The sequence below is a fragment of the Neophocaena asiaeorientalis genome, unplaced genomic scaffold, assembly GCF_003031525.2.
Source record: "Neophocaena asiaeorientalis asiaeorientalis breed wild unplaced genomic scaffold, Neophocaena_asiaeorientalis_V1.1 scaffold43, whole genome shotgun sequence".
NCBI classification, from domain to species: domain Eukaryota; kingdom Metazoa; phylum Chordata; class Mammalia; order Artiodactyla; family Phocoenidae; genus Neophocaena; species Neophocaena asiaeorientalis.
Window position 1 is genome coordinate 6,009,431 of NW_020173674.1, and position 16,635 is coordinate 6,026,065.

At 45.1% G+C, this 16,635-nt stretch overlaps 1 protein-coding gene across 4 annotated transcripts in view; it reads right to left on the minus strand.

The window, feature by feature from the left end:
* The window catches only part of RBM14 (RNA binding motif protein 14), a 15,940-nt gene extending 11,903 nt beyond the window's left edge, over window positions 1–4,037 (minus strand). For 3 of the 4 annotated variants that reach the window (XM_024748622.1, XM_024748621.1, XM_024748619.1), the window contains exon 1: window positions 3,605–4,037. In XM_024748622.1, the coding sequence (XP_024604390.1) occupies window positions 3,605–3,941 (337 nt within the window). In that variant the 5' untranslated portion in view covers window positions 3,942–4,037. The other variant, XM_024748620.1, reaches the window with a different exon arrangement.
* Window positions 4,038–16,635: the final 12,598 nt, after the last annotated feature.

The following is a 16,635-nucleotide window of genomic DNA, read 5'->3' on the forward strand; positions in this document are numbered from 1 at the left end:
AAAAAAAAAAAAAAAAAGCCTTGTAAAGTATAAATAGCTATATAATGATAAAAATCATGATAATTATTCAAGCCTAGGAATAACCACAGGCTTAGTTCCATACAGATATGATCTTTCATCTCTAATAAAACACAAGAGATACAATGTCACCTGTAAATGCAAATTTGGAACTAGCCAGAGATGATAAAGGAACAAAATGAACTATCACAACTGTCTTTACACCTCTATGGCCAGAACCTGATTCTTCCAATTGCGAAAGGCGAAAAGCGTTCCTTTCGGCCTAGCCACAGGGCATCAAAACTGTCCTCTCATCTCTCACCTCCAGTTTGGGTTCAGCGAGCTAAAAATCAATGCTGGTGGTCCCAGATCTCTTTAAAAGCAAAGGCTGAGCTGACCCTACCACCAGGAGAATGCAATGGCAAGCAGAAAGCAAGAGTGTAGGCAGATTAAAGGGAATTAAAAAACTTTCAGGCACTATGAGGGAATATTAAGGAACCATACTATATTCCTGGTTAACCTATCCACAAATTCCTAGGACTGGAATAAGCTAGGAAAAAACACCCAACAAAAACTTTCAATGGGTTTACAAGAGCAATAGGATGTCACATTATGTACTCCCTACTTAGCTGGGTTTTATTAAGAGACCAACTTGTGAAACTTGAAAATTGAGATTTCATGTGTACAATTCAATTGACCACACAGATAAGCTATATAGCTGATAAAAAGAAAGCCATCAGATACAATTATATCCAATTTATATCAGAGAGTTTCTAAGCCTGATACTGGAGGGAAGTGTGAATAGGTTGTCCAGCTGACTCCATCACATGAGGGCTAACTAACCCTTATCACAGTGAGCAGCTAAACCCTGACCCAGCTCTTGCAAAGATGCCCAGGAACCTAACTACTCCTAGGACAATAAAGAAAAACCAAAGATCTAGAAAACTCCAGGGACCCACCTGCCTGGATAGGTAGTTCAAGGAAACGGTGTCCCCTGAAGGAAATCCATCGCATTTAAAAGGACTAGCAGGCAATGATTTACAGAGCTATCCTAATGGTCTGGTGACTTCACAATTCCTCCAGTACCAAAGTTAAGAGAATCCAGAAAAATGAGTTTTCCTATTCTCAGAAGGGTAAAAAATTCTAATTTGAAACTACAGAGCTGTATGTAGGAGGAAAGAATGGCCACCCACAACAAAGGAGAGGAAACAGTTTCCTATTCTGCCCTTCAGACTTCTCATGGAATCTAAATGGTTCCTAAAGCTGTCAGCAACTCTCAAACTTCATCCTTGAACACCCAACAGAATGTAGCTGTGGAGAGTGGTTACAATCTGCTGTTGCTATGGAAATTTTTACTCTACAAATCATATCTAAGCTCCTGGAACCAAGCAACTACATTATTCCCCCTGTGAAATAAAACGGAACTGGCTGTCCTGTGCAATGCCAAGCTTCTGTGCTTTTCAAAGACCTGACAACCAACACAAGATGACTCAATCAAGTGCCCATTCCCAGAGCAAGAAATAAGTAAGCTATTTATAGAGCCAGAGCCAAGTCTCTTCTACTACATTCCCAACTTAAAAACTTCATTTTCCTTCACTCCAACTAGAAAGGCATCAGTGGAGAATATGATCCTCAAATCTTTACCACAGTCCCTTACCTCAAAATATTATCAGGCACTCTCTTACATATCAGCATAACTACAAACGACAACTAACCACCACTCCCTAAGGAAATCAGTGCATCTCTGCCAATCAAATGTTCGCAAAGGGACAAAATGCACAAAACTTTCACTCTAACTCTCACAAAGAAACAGTCAAGAGTTCTAAAAACCACATGCAGTTACGCACTTCACTCCACCGCCCCCCCACTGTCACTTGGTGTCAGTCCCAAGCAAATTCAGGCAAATTTTTAGCTTTCTCTACCAACCCAAAGGAGGCTTCTTGACCAATGAGTTCCATAGAGACTGTCCCCTCAGATGCAAGTTTCTAGACTCCCAATCTAGTAGCCACCCTGAGAACCACACAAAAAAATGTAATAGGTCAAACACAGAACTCTCATAATGAGTCATATACATTTCCTGGCCAGGGGCCCAATCTGATGCCCTTCCCACTCTTTCACGCTAAATAAAAGCAAAAATTCATGCACCATACAGCCTGCCTCATCAGAGCACCCAGCAGGAAAGCCTGATTCCAGATAGTCATGAATTTGCACAGCCTGAGTTGAGGAAAACAAAATGCAGTATTAATGCAGAAGAAGGAATTACTCCTAGTGGTGGAGACTGCAACAACCCTCACACTTCCCCCAGTTACGGAAAGGATAAGGAATGACCCAAAAGATGTATCTTGGTGGAAATGAATAAGCACCTGCTCCCAAATGTATTTACTATCCTCAAAACTTCTCACACAGGGTATGAGCAGCTATGAATCCAACACCAGGAGCAAGGGATCAGATACTCACTCCCAGGTTGCATCCCTGAAGATAGCAAGGCAAAGTTAACTCTGATCTGTTCCCAAGTGGAACAGAAACTGGCCACATACACAAGGGCTATACCTCCAAATCTTGCCAACAAAAAAGAAAAAGAGCTTAGGGATAAGAACCCAGACTATGAAAAAAGTCAACTAAGTCCCAAAAAGGAGGTCAGGCCTAAATTATAGTGATATATTCTTCTCGAAGGCAAACTAGGGATCTACCCTGACAATTAGACTACTCAAGCAAAGATGACTATAAGTCCCCACGTCCCCCTCAGAGTGTGCCCCCTTGCAAAATCACCAAGTTTCTAAAAGGATACCGCCCTAGGGCACCGGCTTGACGAGTTAGCTGCTCAGAAGAGGCCGTTTCATAAAACAAGCCTTCGTCCACATGCGAAAAGTCGGGGTTTCCAGTTTATAGATGTAAAATCGATCCCAAAGGGAAAAAAAAAAAGTTTGAGGGAGTTGGAAAGCACAGAATTGCCACGCCTAACCCACCTAACAACACTGAAAGGCCAAAGTGGTTAGGAAGGGGCCCCTCCTGTACCCACGAGTAACTATACCCATCAGTAGACCCACGCCACACAATACTAAAAGATCCCAGCCCAAGAAACTTCCAAGGGCCCCGTTACCTTCCGCTCGGGAGCATTCATCGAGAGGGAACACGACGGTGGCCTTGGGGGAGGTGGGGTTCAGCCCCCACCTTTTCCCTTTTCCCTTGCTCTGACAGACTTCTGAAGAGTAAGTGGGGAAGTGGCGAAATCTTCCCCGCTCCATGATCCGGCTTCTGCCCGTCACTTCCCAATTTCCGTTCGGTGCCAGGCCCAGGAGCCCAGTGGAAGGCGCGCCCCCGGTACCCTCCCAAGTCTCTCAGGCGCGTCCCCGGCCCCGTAGCTCGGCTCGCAGTGGCCGCCGCACCCACCCAGAGCCGCTTCCTCCCATTTGGTTAATGGTGCCTGGACCGCACGGGAGGAGGGTGGCTCTACCCAACGCGCCCCCAACACCTCCGGCCTCACTCCCGCGGACTTCTCCCAGCCCCCACCGCCAACCGCGCAGTGACCGACCCCCGGGAAAGGGGCGTGGCTAACAAGCAGAGTGCCCCGAGCGCGCCCGCGCCCGCGCGCCCGCCTCCACATTACCTTTCACCACGTCACACTCGATGACGCGTCCGCGGCGCTCGAAGAGGCTGCGCAATTCCTGGCTCGTGCACGCAGCCGATACATTGCCCACGAATATCTTCCAAGTGTTAAGAGGCCGTGGGCGCGACATCTCCACCACGAGCGCGCGCCCCGGCCGCAGCTCGTGGCCATGCAGGGCCTCGATGGCGCGCAGCGCGCCCGCGTTCTCGCGCATGTGCACGAAGGCGAACTGTTTCATGACGGCGCAGCTCATGACCGTGCCGTAGGGCGCAAAGAGAGCTGCCAGCTCCTCCGGCGTCGTATCCGCCCCATCGACGTTTCCCACGAATATCTTCATTTTGCCGCCGCAGCCGCCTTCCCGGAGAGCCTGGACCTCTCCTCCAGCGACAGGCGAAACGTCTGACCCGCCGGCAGTCCTCCCCAGGAATGGCTGGCGACCGAGAACCCCGCCGCGCAGGCGCTCTGACCTAGCCAATCGGAGCCCAGATCCCGCGTGCCCTGCAGCCAATCAGAGAGGCTGAGAGAAAATGCACTCAGGCGCAGCCAATCCCAGAGGGCCTGGAGCCCGCTCGTTAGCGGAGGGGGTGGGAGAGGGACGACTGCGCGCGACCAACCGCCACTGCCGGGGGGAGGGGGAAGAAGGGCTGGAGAGGGGGATCCGCGTGCGAGGAGCGCAGTGGCTGCAGCGAGGCCTAGTCAGTGAGGCGGCCTCTGGCCTGGGTGGGGCCGGGATCGGCTGGCCCCAAGAAAAAACTTTGTTCAGTCGGAAGTCAGAGCCTCTCCCATTCTGGCAACCTAGGCCAAACACGCGCCTAGAGGTGGCAGCGAGTGTCCACGGGAAGGCCCAGCCTGGCGGGAGAAAACGGGACAGACGCCTTCCTTCAGCAAACGACTCCCAGGACTGCCGCTTGTGGTCTGAGGGGACCCTGAGAGGCATTTGCCCTGGAGAAACCCTCTTGCCGTTAATTTATTCTTTGGAAACGCATTCCCTGAGGTTGCTGAGGTCCTGGCAGAGGCTGGAGAAGTTGAAAAATCAGTAAGAGCCTCTCCCTTTTATGGACTTTCCAAACGAGGAATGAGATATATATCTCTGTGTATGTTTGAAAATTTCCACAATAGAAAGTTTAATAAAATAGGAAATTAAGTCAAAAGAACGGTCCTTGAGAGGGTAAAAATTGAGCCTTTAAATAAAAAAAGAAAAACTTCAAAACTGACGGTTGTACGTTTGTAAATAAAAAGATTTTGCATGGCAGAAGACGTCAAAAACAAGAACATGTGACAAGTTCAGGGAAATGTTTGCTTACAAGTTCATGCTACAAATTTTATTGAGAACCTACCCTGTGGGGCAGGACCAAGGATAAAGCAGTAAACAAAAAGTGACAAAAATCCCGACCTTGGAGCTTATATTATGGTGGGGAGAGACAGATAATAACAAGTAAAACATTTAGCCTGCTAGGTAGTGATAAAGACTTGCAGTAACTGAGGGAGCAGACAAGCCATCCTCTGGGGGGAATAATTCCAGCGTGAAAGTACATGTCAGGAAGTCCTGGGGCAGCAGCATGTCTGTTCAAGGAATCACAAGCTAGTATGGCTGGAGGGGGGAACAGAGTGAATAATAGAGCGTAAGGATGGGGAGGAGGTGTAGAACCTTGTGGGCCATTGAAGTAATTTTGGCTTTCACTCTTAGACCGGAAGTCTAGAGAGCAGAGGGGTTCATCTGATATGACTTATCTTTCATAGTTTTATAAGTATCATTCTGGCTGCTATTGAGATGGGTAAAAACAAAGAGAAAAAAAAAAACAAACAAAGAGAAAACAGTCATTTGCTCAGAACAGTTATCACTATGGCAAAAATCCAGGAGAGAGGGACTACCCTGGAGGTCCAGTGGTTAGGACTCCGCACTTCCCCTGCAGCAGGCTTGGGTTCAATCCCTGGTCGGGAAACTAAGATCCCTTATGCAGCACGGCCAAAAAAAAAATCCAGGAAAGAGATGATGGTGACATGGATCAGGGTGGCTGCAGCAGAATTCAGGGGAAGTGCTCAGATTTGGATATAGTAGTTTGAAGGTAGAGCCAACAGAATGTGCGATCGGATGTGAGTTGTGAGAAAAGTCAAAGATGACTCCAGGTAAATGGAAACATGGAGTTGCCATTTATTGAGATAGGGAACATTGTGGATGACCAGGACATAATTTGTTTTTTTGGTTTTTTGTTTGTCTTTGTTTTTGGCCATGCATCGCCGCCTGTGGGATCTTAGCTCCCCGACCAGGAATCAAACCCAGGCCCACAGAAGTGAAAGCATGGAGTCCTAACCACTGGACTGCCAGGGAGTTCCCTGGACATAATAAGTTTGAGATGCCTCTAAGTCATCAAGTGGAGATACCAATGGACAATTCGATATGTGTCTGGAGTTCAGGGCAGAGGTCTGGACTGAAGATACAAATTTGTGAGTCTAAAGAGTTAATATCTATACTGTACAAAGAACTCCTACAAATTGATAGGAAAAAAAGATGAGATAAATATGCCAAGGGTGCTAACTGGTAATTTTATAGGAAAAAAAGTACAAATAGGCAATAAACAAGAAACTTCATTGCTCGTCAGGGAAATGCAATTTCCTGAGAGAATGAGAACGTTTTCGCCCCTCAGATGTGCAAAAAATTCAGAAGATTTATATCTGTTGGTGGTAAGGGTGTGAGGAAATTACACTTACAGATTGTATCTATGAACTACATATGTAGTGTGAACGCTACATCCTTCTTGGTAAGTATTCTGCCAATATCAAAACTTTAAATGTAGTGAGCTGGGATTTCCCTGGTGGTGCAGTGGTTAAGAATCCGCCTCCCAGTGCAGGGGAGATGGGTTCGATCCCTGGTCTGGGAAAATCCCACATGCCATGGAGCAACTAAGCCCGTGAGCCACAGCTACTGAAGCCCACATGCCTAGAGCCTGTGCTCCACAGCAAGAGAAGCCAGCACAATGAGAAGCCCATGCACCACAACAAAGAGTAGGCCCCACTCACCATAACTAGAGAAAGCCTGCACAGCAATGAAGACCCAATGCAGCCAAATAAATCATTATTAAATAAATAAATGTAGTGAGCCTTTAATATAGTAATCCTGCTTTGGAAATCTAGCCTACAGAAAACTCATCAATAAGGATGTTGGTATAAATTTATTTATTGTTGCATTGTTCGTAGTAGCAAGCAGTGGAAGCAACCTGAATGTCTATAAATAAGGAAATATTGACTTATGATGGAATATTATGTTGCTATTAGAAATAGGTCAGGGGACTTCCCTGGCGGTCCAGTGGTTAAGACTCTGCACTACCACTGCAGGGGGCACAGGTTCCATCCGTGGTCAGGGAACTAAGATCCCACATGCCCCGAGGCCAAAAAAAAACATCTAAAAATAAAAATAGGTCAGAATCTATTGACATGGAAGGGTGACCATAATTTAAGAGGGAAAAAATGTAATTATATAACATTACATCTTTCTAAGCTGTAGGTGAAAAAACCCTCAATATAATATGCATACATTTTTTCAGCAAAGAAAAGTAATATCGGATACCTCAATGGGATGAGATGGGGGTTAATTTTTTTATGCTTTTCTGTATCATTAGACTTTCAACAATGAGCATCTAATTCTTTTATAATTTAAAAAAGTACACTATAAGGAGGAAAAGAGGGGCACCATTTTGATACCACTCTGATATATTCACAAATCCAAACTGCTGGCACTATTCTCAGAGCAGGGTATCAGCAGGCCTCTGGACACCCAGGGCACATAGTCTTTTAAAAGGATTCGTGGTGGCAGTTCCATGTTTGTTCCAAAAAATCCTGGGTTTAGAGTCAGAACACTGCAATAGAAATATAATGTGAAACCCATATGTGCTTTTAATTTTTCTGGTATCCACTTTAAAAAATAAAAAGAAACAGGTAAAATTAACTTTAACAATATATCTTATTTAACCCAATGTTTCTAAAAAAATATTCTTTCTTCATGTTATCAATATAAAAATTCTTGTTAAGATATTTTACATTCTTTTCCTTCAACTAAGTCTTTGAAATACATTGTGTATTGTACACTTACAGCACATCTCAATTTGGACGGGCCACATTTCCAGTGTTCAGTATGTAGCCACATGTGGCCAATGGCTGCCATCTTGGCTAGCGCAGGTTTAGCCCTCTTCTTGAAATGGCCTTTAGATCCTGAAGAGACATCCTTTGGAAAAGCGAAACTTCAACGTTGGGGATACATGTGATTTTTTTAAATAGCCCTATATTTTTCAGAGCCAAGTGTGAGGAATGAGGATTAGCAGGAAGATCAAGCTCAGAAATATCCATCAACAAATAGTGTCAGAGCTGCCGAGGATTCTTCAGGATGAGCCAGGCCAGGCTGACCCAAACCCTTTAAAGATCAGAGACTCAGGGACTTCCCCGGTGGCGCAGTGATTAAGAATCCGCCTGCCAATGCAGGGAACACGGGTTTGAGCCCCGGTCTGGGAAGATCCCACATGCTGCGAAGCAACTAAGTCCGTGCGCCACAACTACTGAGCCTGTGTTCTAGAGCCCGCGTGCCACAGCTACTGAAACCTGCACGCCTAGAGCTTGTGCTCCACAACAAGAGAAGCAACTGCAATAAGAAGCCTGCGTACTGCAACAAAGAGTAGCCCCCGCTCACCGCAACTAGAGAAAACTCGCACGCAGCAACGGAGACCCAATGCAGCCAATAAATTAATTAATTAAAAAAAAAAAAGATCAGAGACTCAGAGTATCCATTAAGGCTGCATCAAGAATACTTCATTGTTTATAAGTAAAATAATAAATGATAAAATAAATTAGGTTCTAATTATAAACACATTTTTCACCTACAAGGACATCTCAGTTAATTATACTAACAAACCAAAAACTTTTTGGTTTAGTTGGTGACTGTAGTAGGCCAAAGATATCAGTTCCTAATCCCTAGAACCTGTAAATATTACCATATTTGGAAAAAGGGTCTTTTCAGATGTGATGAATTTAAGGATCTTGAGATGGGGAGATTATCCTCGATTACTTGCTTAGGCCCTAAATGCAAGTACCTGTATCCTCATAAGAGGGAGACAGAGGGAGACTTGGCACAAATACACAGAAGGAGAAGGTGATGGGAAGACAGAGCGGGGAGAGTTTTAAAGATGCTGGCCTTGAAAGTTGGAGCGATTGGCCGTGAGCCAAGGAATGCCAGCAGTCATCAGAAGCTGGAAGAGGCAAGGAATGGCAAGGATTTTTCCCTAGAGCCTCCAGAGAAACTGTGGCCCTGCTGACACCTTGATTTCAGCCCAGTAGTACTAATTTTTGACTTCTGGCTTCCAAAACTGTAAGAGAATAATGATCTCTTTTAAGCCACCCAGTTTTTGGTAATTTGTTACAGCAGCTACAGGAAACGAATAGAGTTGTAAATTGTTTTTTTAACAAATGAAGATATTTTCACAGCATGAACTCATATTATCTTGTTCCAAACTTTTCCCCTTTCGACCCCCTTCCTTCCTGCTCTCCACCCTGTCCTATGTAAGGGTGCGAAAAGCGGAGACTTGGGGCTGTGGTAGCAGTCACCCTGCAACCAAAATGGGAGGGGGGTGCTAAGAGAAATGTACAGGTCAGGGTGACACAGTGTCCTGACACCACTGAGCCACTGGACCGGCTCTGAATCCTCAAACCTCCAGACTGCTTATCTTACGAGATAATTAAATGTCTTAATTGCTTTGACCCCTATTAGGACTCTTGCTACTTGCAGCAGAATTCATCCTAATATAGAATTCAACAGACAGTATCAAAACTGCAAGTAAGAAAAAGCAGTACATTTCCCTGGTGATTAGCGATAAATTGATTTGCTAATCATCAGGGAAATGCAAATCAAATCACCTTGATTTATCACCTCACACCTGTCAGAATGGATAGCATCAGAAAGAACACAGGGAATTCCCTGGCAGTCCAGATGGGTGGTGGGAATGTAATTTGGTGCAGCCACTGTAAAGAACAGTATGGAGGTTTCTCAAAAAATTAAAAATAGAACTACCTCATGACCTAGCAATTCCACTCCTGGGTACATATTGGAAAAAAACAAAAACACTACTTGGAAAAGATACACGCACCCCAATGTTCACAGCAGCATTATTTACTATTGCCAAGATATGGAAGCAACCTACGTGTCCTTCAACAGATGAATGGATAAAGAAGACACGATATATATGTACAATGGGATACTACTGAGCCATAAAAAAGAACAAAATTTTGCCATTTGCAGCAACATGGATGGACTTGGAGGGCATCATACTAAGAAATAAGTCAGAGAAAGATGAATACTGTATGCTATCACTTATATGTGGAATCTAAAAAATACAACAAACTAGTTAATATAACAGAAGAGAAGCAGACTCACAGATACAGAGAACAAGCTAGTGGTTACCAGTGGGGAGGGGGGAGGGGCAGTACAGGGCTGGGGAAGTGGGAGGTACAAACTATTGGGCGTAAGACAGGCTACAAGGATGTAGTGTATAACACAGGGAATATAGCCAATATTTTGTAATAACTTTAAATGGAGTTGAGAACTAAATTATTGCCTGTCATATCAGTAAACAAAGGATTTCACAGCCATCAGCCATCACATTACCCCCGTTTCAGTGAGCCCAGACTCTTGCATCTTCCCATACATAGAAAAGTGGTAAATTTCTTAACTTGAGATATCTGGTTTTCTTTTATTATCAAGTAATCTTTTGAGGTTCTGACTACATTGGTTCTGTTGCAAAAACTCCTATATATCCTGGCTCTTCCCCTTTTCTCTTTGGAGCAGTCTCAGAGTTATTTGAGATGCTATCTCATGGGCTTGAAGTCCTAAGAATGTCTGCCGAATAAAATATAACTCTCAGGAATTCCTGGCGATCCAGTGGTTAAGACTCCAGCTTTCATTGCTAAGGGTGTGGTTTTGATCCCTGGTCGGGGAACTAAGATCCCACAAGCCTCGTGGTGCGGCCAAAAAAAAAAGGAAAAACATAACTCTCAACTTTCAGATTGTGCGTTTTTATTTTATTTTTTCAGTCGACAGAGTATAACCTTTAAAAACTGTATAAAAATAAAATTTAAAAAGTATTTATATTAAAAAAAAAAGACCAGGGGGACTTCCCTGGTGGTGCAGGGTTAAGAATCAGCCTGCCAAGGCAGGGGACACGGGCTCAAGCCCTGCCAGGAAGATCCCACGTGCCATGGAGCAACTAAGCCTGTGCACCACAGCTACTGAGCCCACATGCCACAACTACTGAGCCAGCACACCAAGAGCCCATGCTCTGTGACAAGAGAAGCCACTGCAATGAGAAGCCCAAGCATGGCAACCAAGAGTAACCTCTGCTCACCGCAACTAGAGAAAGCCAGCATGCAACAATGAAGACCCAACGCAGCCAAAAAAAAAAAAAGACAGGGGGCCCGGGTTGAATCCCTCGACAGGGAACTAGATCACACATGCATGCCGCAACTAAGTTTGCATGCCGCAACTAAGGAGCCCGCCTGCTGCAAATAAAACCCAGCAGAACCAAATAAATAAATATTTTTAAAAAGACCAGTTTCACACCTTAAAAAAGAAAAAACAATACAGTTGGGACTTCCTTGGTAGCGCAGGTTAAGAATCCGCCTGCCAATGCAGAGGACACAGGTTCAATCCCTGGTCCGGGAAGATCCCACATGCTGCGGAGCAACTAAGCCCGTGTGCCACAACTACTGAGCCTGCGCTCTAGAGCCCACGAGCCACAACTACTGAGCCTGTGTGCCACAACTACTGAAGTCTGCGCGCCTAGAGCCCGTGCTATGCAGTAAGAGAAGCCCACACACCGCAACGAAGAGTAGCCCCCGCTTACCGCAACTAGAGAAAGCTCGCGTGCAACAACGAAGACCCAATGCAGCCAAAAATAAATAAATAAATTTTTAAAAATTTTTAAAAAAAGCAATACAGTCATGTTGTCTAAAAATACGGAGGTAAATTCCAGAAGAAATGGCTAAAGGAGTTGAAATCTCTTACCTCTAGAAAGTGGATTTGGGAAGAGATGGGACAGAAATTGCTCTTTTTCATTATAAGCATAGTAGTACTATTTGACTTTTTAAGTTGTGTACCTATGTTACTTAGATAAAAATCAAATTTTAGGAAAAAAAAAAAATTAGGACTTCTCTGGTGGTGCAGTGGTTAAGAATCCGCCTGCCAATGCAGGGGCCACGGGGTTAAGCCCTAGTCTGGGAAGATCCCACATGCCATGGAGCAACTGAGCCCATGCGCCATAGCTATTTAGCCTGTGCTCTAGAGCCCGTGAGCCACGCAGCCAAAAATAAATAAATTAATTAATTTTAAAAAATAAAATAAATAAAAATTTATTAATTTTCAAAGTACTTTATTTTTTTTGCGTTGGGTCTTCGTTGCCGTGCGCGAGTTTTCTCTAGTTGCGGCGAGCAGGGGCTACTCTGTTGTGGTGCCCTGGCTTCTCATCTCGGTGGCTTCTCTTGTTGCAGAGCACGGGCTCTAGGCGCGTGGGCTTCAGTAGTTGTGGCACACGGGCTCAGTAGTTGTGGCTCGCGGGCTCTAGGGCGCAGGCTAAGCAGTTGTGGCGCACAGGCTTAGTTGTTCAGCAGCATGTGGGATCTTCCCAGACCAGGGCTCAAACCAGTGTCCCCTGCATTGGCAGGCGGATTCTTAACCACTGCACCACCAGGGAAGCCCTCTACTGCTTTTTTAATGTAAATGATTTTTTAATATTGAGATATAGGGAATTCTCTGGCGGTCCAGTGCTTAGGGCTCCACGCTTTCACTGCTGAGGGCCAGGGTTCAATCCCTGCTCAGTGAACTAAGATCCAAGTCATGCAGCACAGCCAAAAAAAAAAAGAGATATAATTCATACAACATAAAATTCACCTCTTTAGTGTATAACTCAGTAGTTTTAGTATATTCACAGGGTGGTGCAACCATCACCACACTAAGTCCAGAACATTTTAATTAATCACCCCCAAAAAGAAACCCTGTACTTATTAGCTGTCACTCCCCATTCTCCCCTTCACTCATACCCTGGTGACCACTAATTTTTCTGGCTCTGGATTTGCCTATTCAAGACATTTTATATAAATGGAACAATACAAATATATGGCTCACATGTCTGGCTTCTTTCACTTAGCTTAATGTTTTCAAGATTTATCCACATCGCACCTTTTTTTCGTTAATCTAAAATAATTTCAAAATAAAGCACTTTCAAAAATTGACTTTAGGGGCTTCTCTGGTGGTGCAGTGGTTGAGAGTCCGCCTGCCGATGCAGGGGACACGGGTTCGTGCCCCGGTCCGGGAGGATCCCACATGCCGCGGAGCAGCTAGGCCCGTGAGCCATGCCCGCTGAGCCTGCGCATCCGGAGCCTGTGCTCCACAGTGGGAGAGGCCACAACAGTGAGAGGCCCGCGTACCAAAGAAAAAAAAAAAAAAAGGATAGGGACCCACATAATAGAATATTTTTAAAAGAAAAAAAGACTTAGGAAGTATGTTGAGAAGTTGACATTTAGGCTAGGAATCTGTGGTATTTAAGAAAATTAAACATATTAAATATACAAATACAATTCTTTAAAGTTTGAAGGAATTTAAGTTGCAGATGGGTATGATTATTTAAAGGAGTCCAATGTAGCCAACCAGAGTTTATCAAAGAAAAGGTAAAGATAATAACTCTTATCTTACTAGATTTATAGATAGAACAATAAACATTGTAAAGTTAAAGCCTTAAGGAAAGCTAGGCTTTAAGTAGGTTACTTTAATACAATTGAATAGTAACTGTATTCGTTTCCTGTGGCTGCTGTGACAGATCACCAAAAAACTGGGTGGCTTAAAACAACAGAAAGTTATTCTCTCACAGTTCTGGAGGCTAGAAGCCCAAATTAGTAGCACTGGGCTGAAATCAACGTGTCAGCAGGGCCTTGTGCCCTCCAGAGACTCTAAGAGATAAACTGTCCCTGCCAGCTAGCTTCTGGTGGTCGCCCGGCATCCCTAGGCTTGTGGCCGCGTCACTCTAGTCTCCAAGGTCAACATCATTAAACTTCTTTCCGGACTTCTCTGGCGGTCCAGTGGTTAAGACTCCATGCTTCCACTGCAGGGGACACAGGTTCATCCCTGGTCGGGGAATTAAGATCCCGTATGCCCCGTGGTGCCGGGGGTTTGGGGGGGGACCTCCTGGGCCTTCTTCTTGTAAGAATACCTGTGCTTGCATTTAGGGCCCATTGAGGTAATCCAGGATAATCTCATCTAAAAATCTGTAACTCAATCATATCTGCCAAGACCCTTTTTCCCAGATAAGGAATATTTACAGCTTCCAGAGATTAGGACCTGATAATTTGTGTGTGGTAGGGGAGGCATTATGAGCCTATCACAGTAACTTTAAAAAAAGAAGTAATCACAGTCTCTTCAGGTGCACCAATACCACTAACATGCATCATAGACACAGTGACAGGATTCTCTCCTGCTGAAATTTTTAGCGGTATTATTAGGCAATTAGACCAAGGGAACCCAGAGCACTTTCCTCTTGGCCTTAAAGCTCAGCCCTCTCTCTGTTATGGTGCTTTCCATCACCAGGGTTTTTAGGTATAATCTCCTCTCTCTCTCTCTCTCTCTCTCTGTCTCTGGCTAAGATACCTCAAGTCCTTTTTGGAAGTAGGTGACATATATGTATTTAAATTAGAGGGGAAGATTTTGGGGGCTGGAGGATAGTTCTGACTCTACTCCTAAAACACATAGCTCCAGTTTTTTTGTTGTTGTTTTTTTCGTTTTGTTCTTTGGCCGTGACCCGCAGCTTGGGGGATCTTAGTTCCCCAACCAGGGAATGAACTTGTGCCCCCTGAAGTGGAAGCCTGGAGTCTTAACCACTGGACCACCAGGGAAGTCCCTAGTTTTGTTTTTTTTTTTGGCCGCGTTGGGTCTTCATTGCTGCCCACCGGCTTTCTCTGGTTGCAGTGAGCGGGGGCTACTCTTGGTTGCGGTGCACAGGCTTCTCGTTACAGTGGCTTCTCTTGTTGCAGAGCATGGGCTGTAGGCGTGCGGGCTTCAGTAGTTGTGGCACACGGGCTCAGTAGTTGTGGCCCATGGACTTAGTCGCTCCTTGGCATGTGGGATCTTCCCAGACCAGGGCTCGAACCTGTGTCCCCTGCATTGGCAGGCGGATTCTTAACCAGTGCGCCACCAGGGAAGTCCCCCTAACCAGTTTTAAAACATGAGACTAGTAGTTCTCAAACTTTAGTATGCCTCAAAATCACCTACAAGCCTTTTTTTAAAAAAATTTTTTATTGGAGTACATTTGATTTACAACGTTGCATTAGTTTCTGCTGTACAGCAAAGTGAATCAGTTATACATATACATATATCCACTCTTTTTTAGATTCTTTTCCCATATAGGTCATGACAGAGCACTGAGTAGAGTTCCCTGTGCTATACAGTAGGTCCTTATTAGTTTTCTATTTTATATATAGTAGTGTGTGTATGTCAATCCCAACCTCCCAGTTTATCCCTCCCCACCCCCGCAAAGGCTTTTAAAACAGATTCCTAGGCTTCACTCACCAAGTGTCTGATTCAGTAAGTCTGGAATGAAGCTCCAGAATTTGCATTTCAAACATTTCCAGGTGTTGCTCAAGCCTCTGGTCAGGGATGACAAGGGCCCCCACTTGAGAGCCACTGTAGTGGTAAAGCAGAGAAGACAGAGGAGGAACAGAGAGAAGGCTTTTCAGAAGCCAGAATTTCACTTACCTTCGCATAATGGCCCCCACCTCTTCCAAGGACCCCACCTGTGGCCAGGAGTCCTTGAGCCGAGGCTCTGCCACGGCTCTGAAGAGTGACTCCAACTGGGCCCCTCTACCAGGATTCATCTGGGGAGATCTCCCGCTTGGGAAAAAGGAGCAGCTCTACAAACCCACAATGTGGAACCCCAGGCAGAACTGAGAATGCAATGCCAGAAGGTGAAAACCCAGGGGGAAGAGGGCAGAAGAGATAGCAGGTTTCCAAGACATGGATTATGAGGCTGGGCACTGGGAGCCACTGAGAAAGCAGCTGCGGCAGAGGAAAGATGCTAAAGGGCAGCTGAGAGAACAGGGGGCAAAAGAAAGTATCTGGGTTCCCTGAGACACAGTGCAAAAATCCTTGGAGTTACACATGATTTTGAGCAATTTGTGGAACAGTTTTTTTTCTTTTTTTTTTTTTTGGCTGAGCCGCACGGCTTGTGGGATCTTAGTTCCCCAACCAGGGATCGAACCCCTGCCCCCCGCAGTGGAAGCACCAAGTCTTAACCACCGGACCACCAGGAAAGTCCCTGCAAACTTCTACTTATGGCAAATGACTCATACTTTACATTGAGAACCAATATAGACTTAGAACCAGACCACCTGGGTCTGAATCTAGACTTGGCCAAGTAACTAGCTGTGTGATCTTGGGCAAGTTACATAATCACCCTGTGTTCCGCTTTTCTCATCTGTGACATAGGATAATAACAGAACCTACTGGGAATTCCCTGGCAGTCCAGTAGTTAGGACTCGAGCTTTCACTGCCAACTAAGATCCCACGAGCCACGTGGCATGGCCAAGAAAAAAACAAAAACAAAAACAGAACCTACCTTGTAGTATTGTCATGAGGATTCAATGAATTACTGCATGTGAAGTGTTCAGAATAGAGTCTGGCACTTAATCATCATTATACAGGTGTTAGCTAATATGATTAAATTTTCCTTTTTTTTTCTTTTGTGGTACGCGGGCCTCTCACTGTTGTGGCCTCTCCTGTTGCGGAGCACAGGCTCCGGAAGCGCAAGCTCAGCGGCCATGGGTCCCGGGCCCAGCCGCTCTGCGGCATGTGGGATCTTCCTGGGCCAGGGCACAAACCCGTGTCCCCTGAATCGGCAGGCGGACTCTCAACCACTGCGCCACCAGGGAAGCCCTAAATTTTCCTTTTTAAGTTTAAAAGTGAATTAATTTAAAGAATAGTATTTGGTAAATGATAGTACAGATGGTTGGTG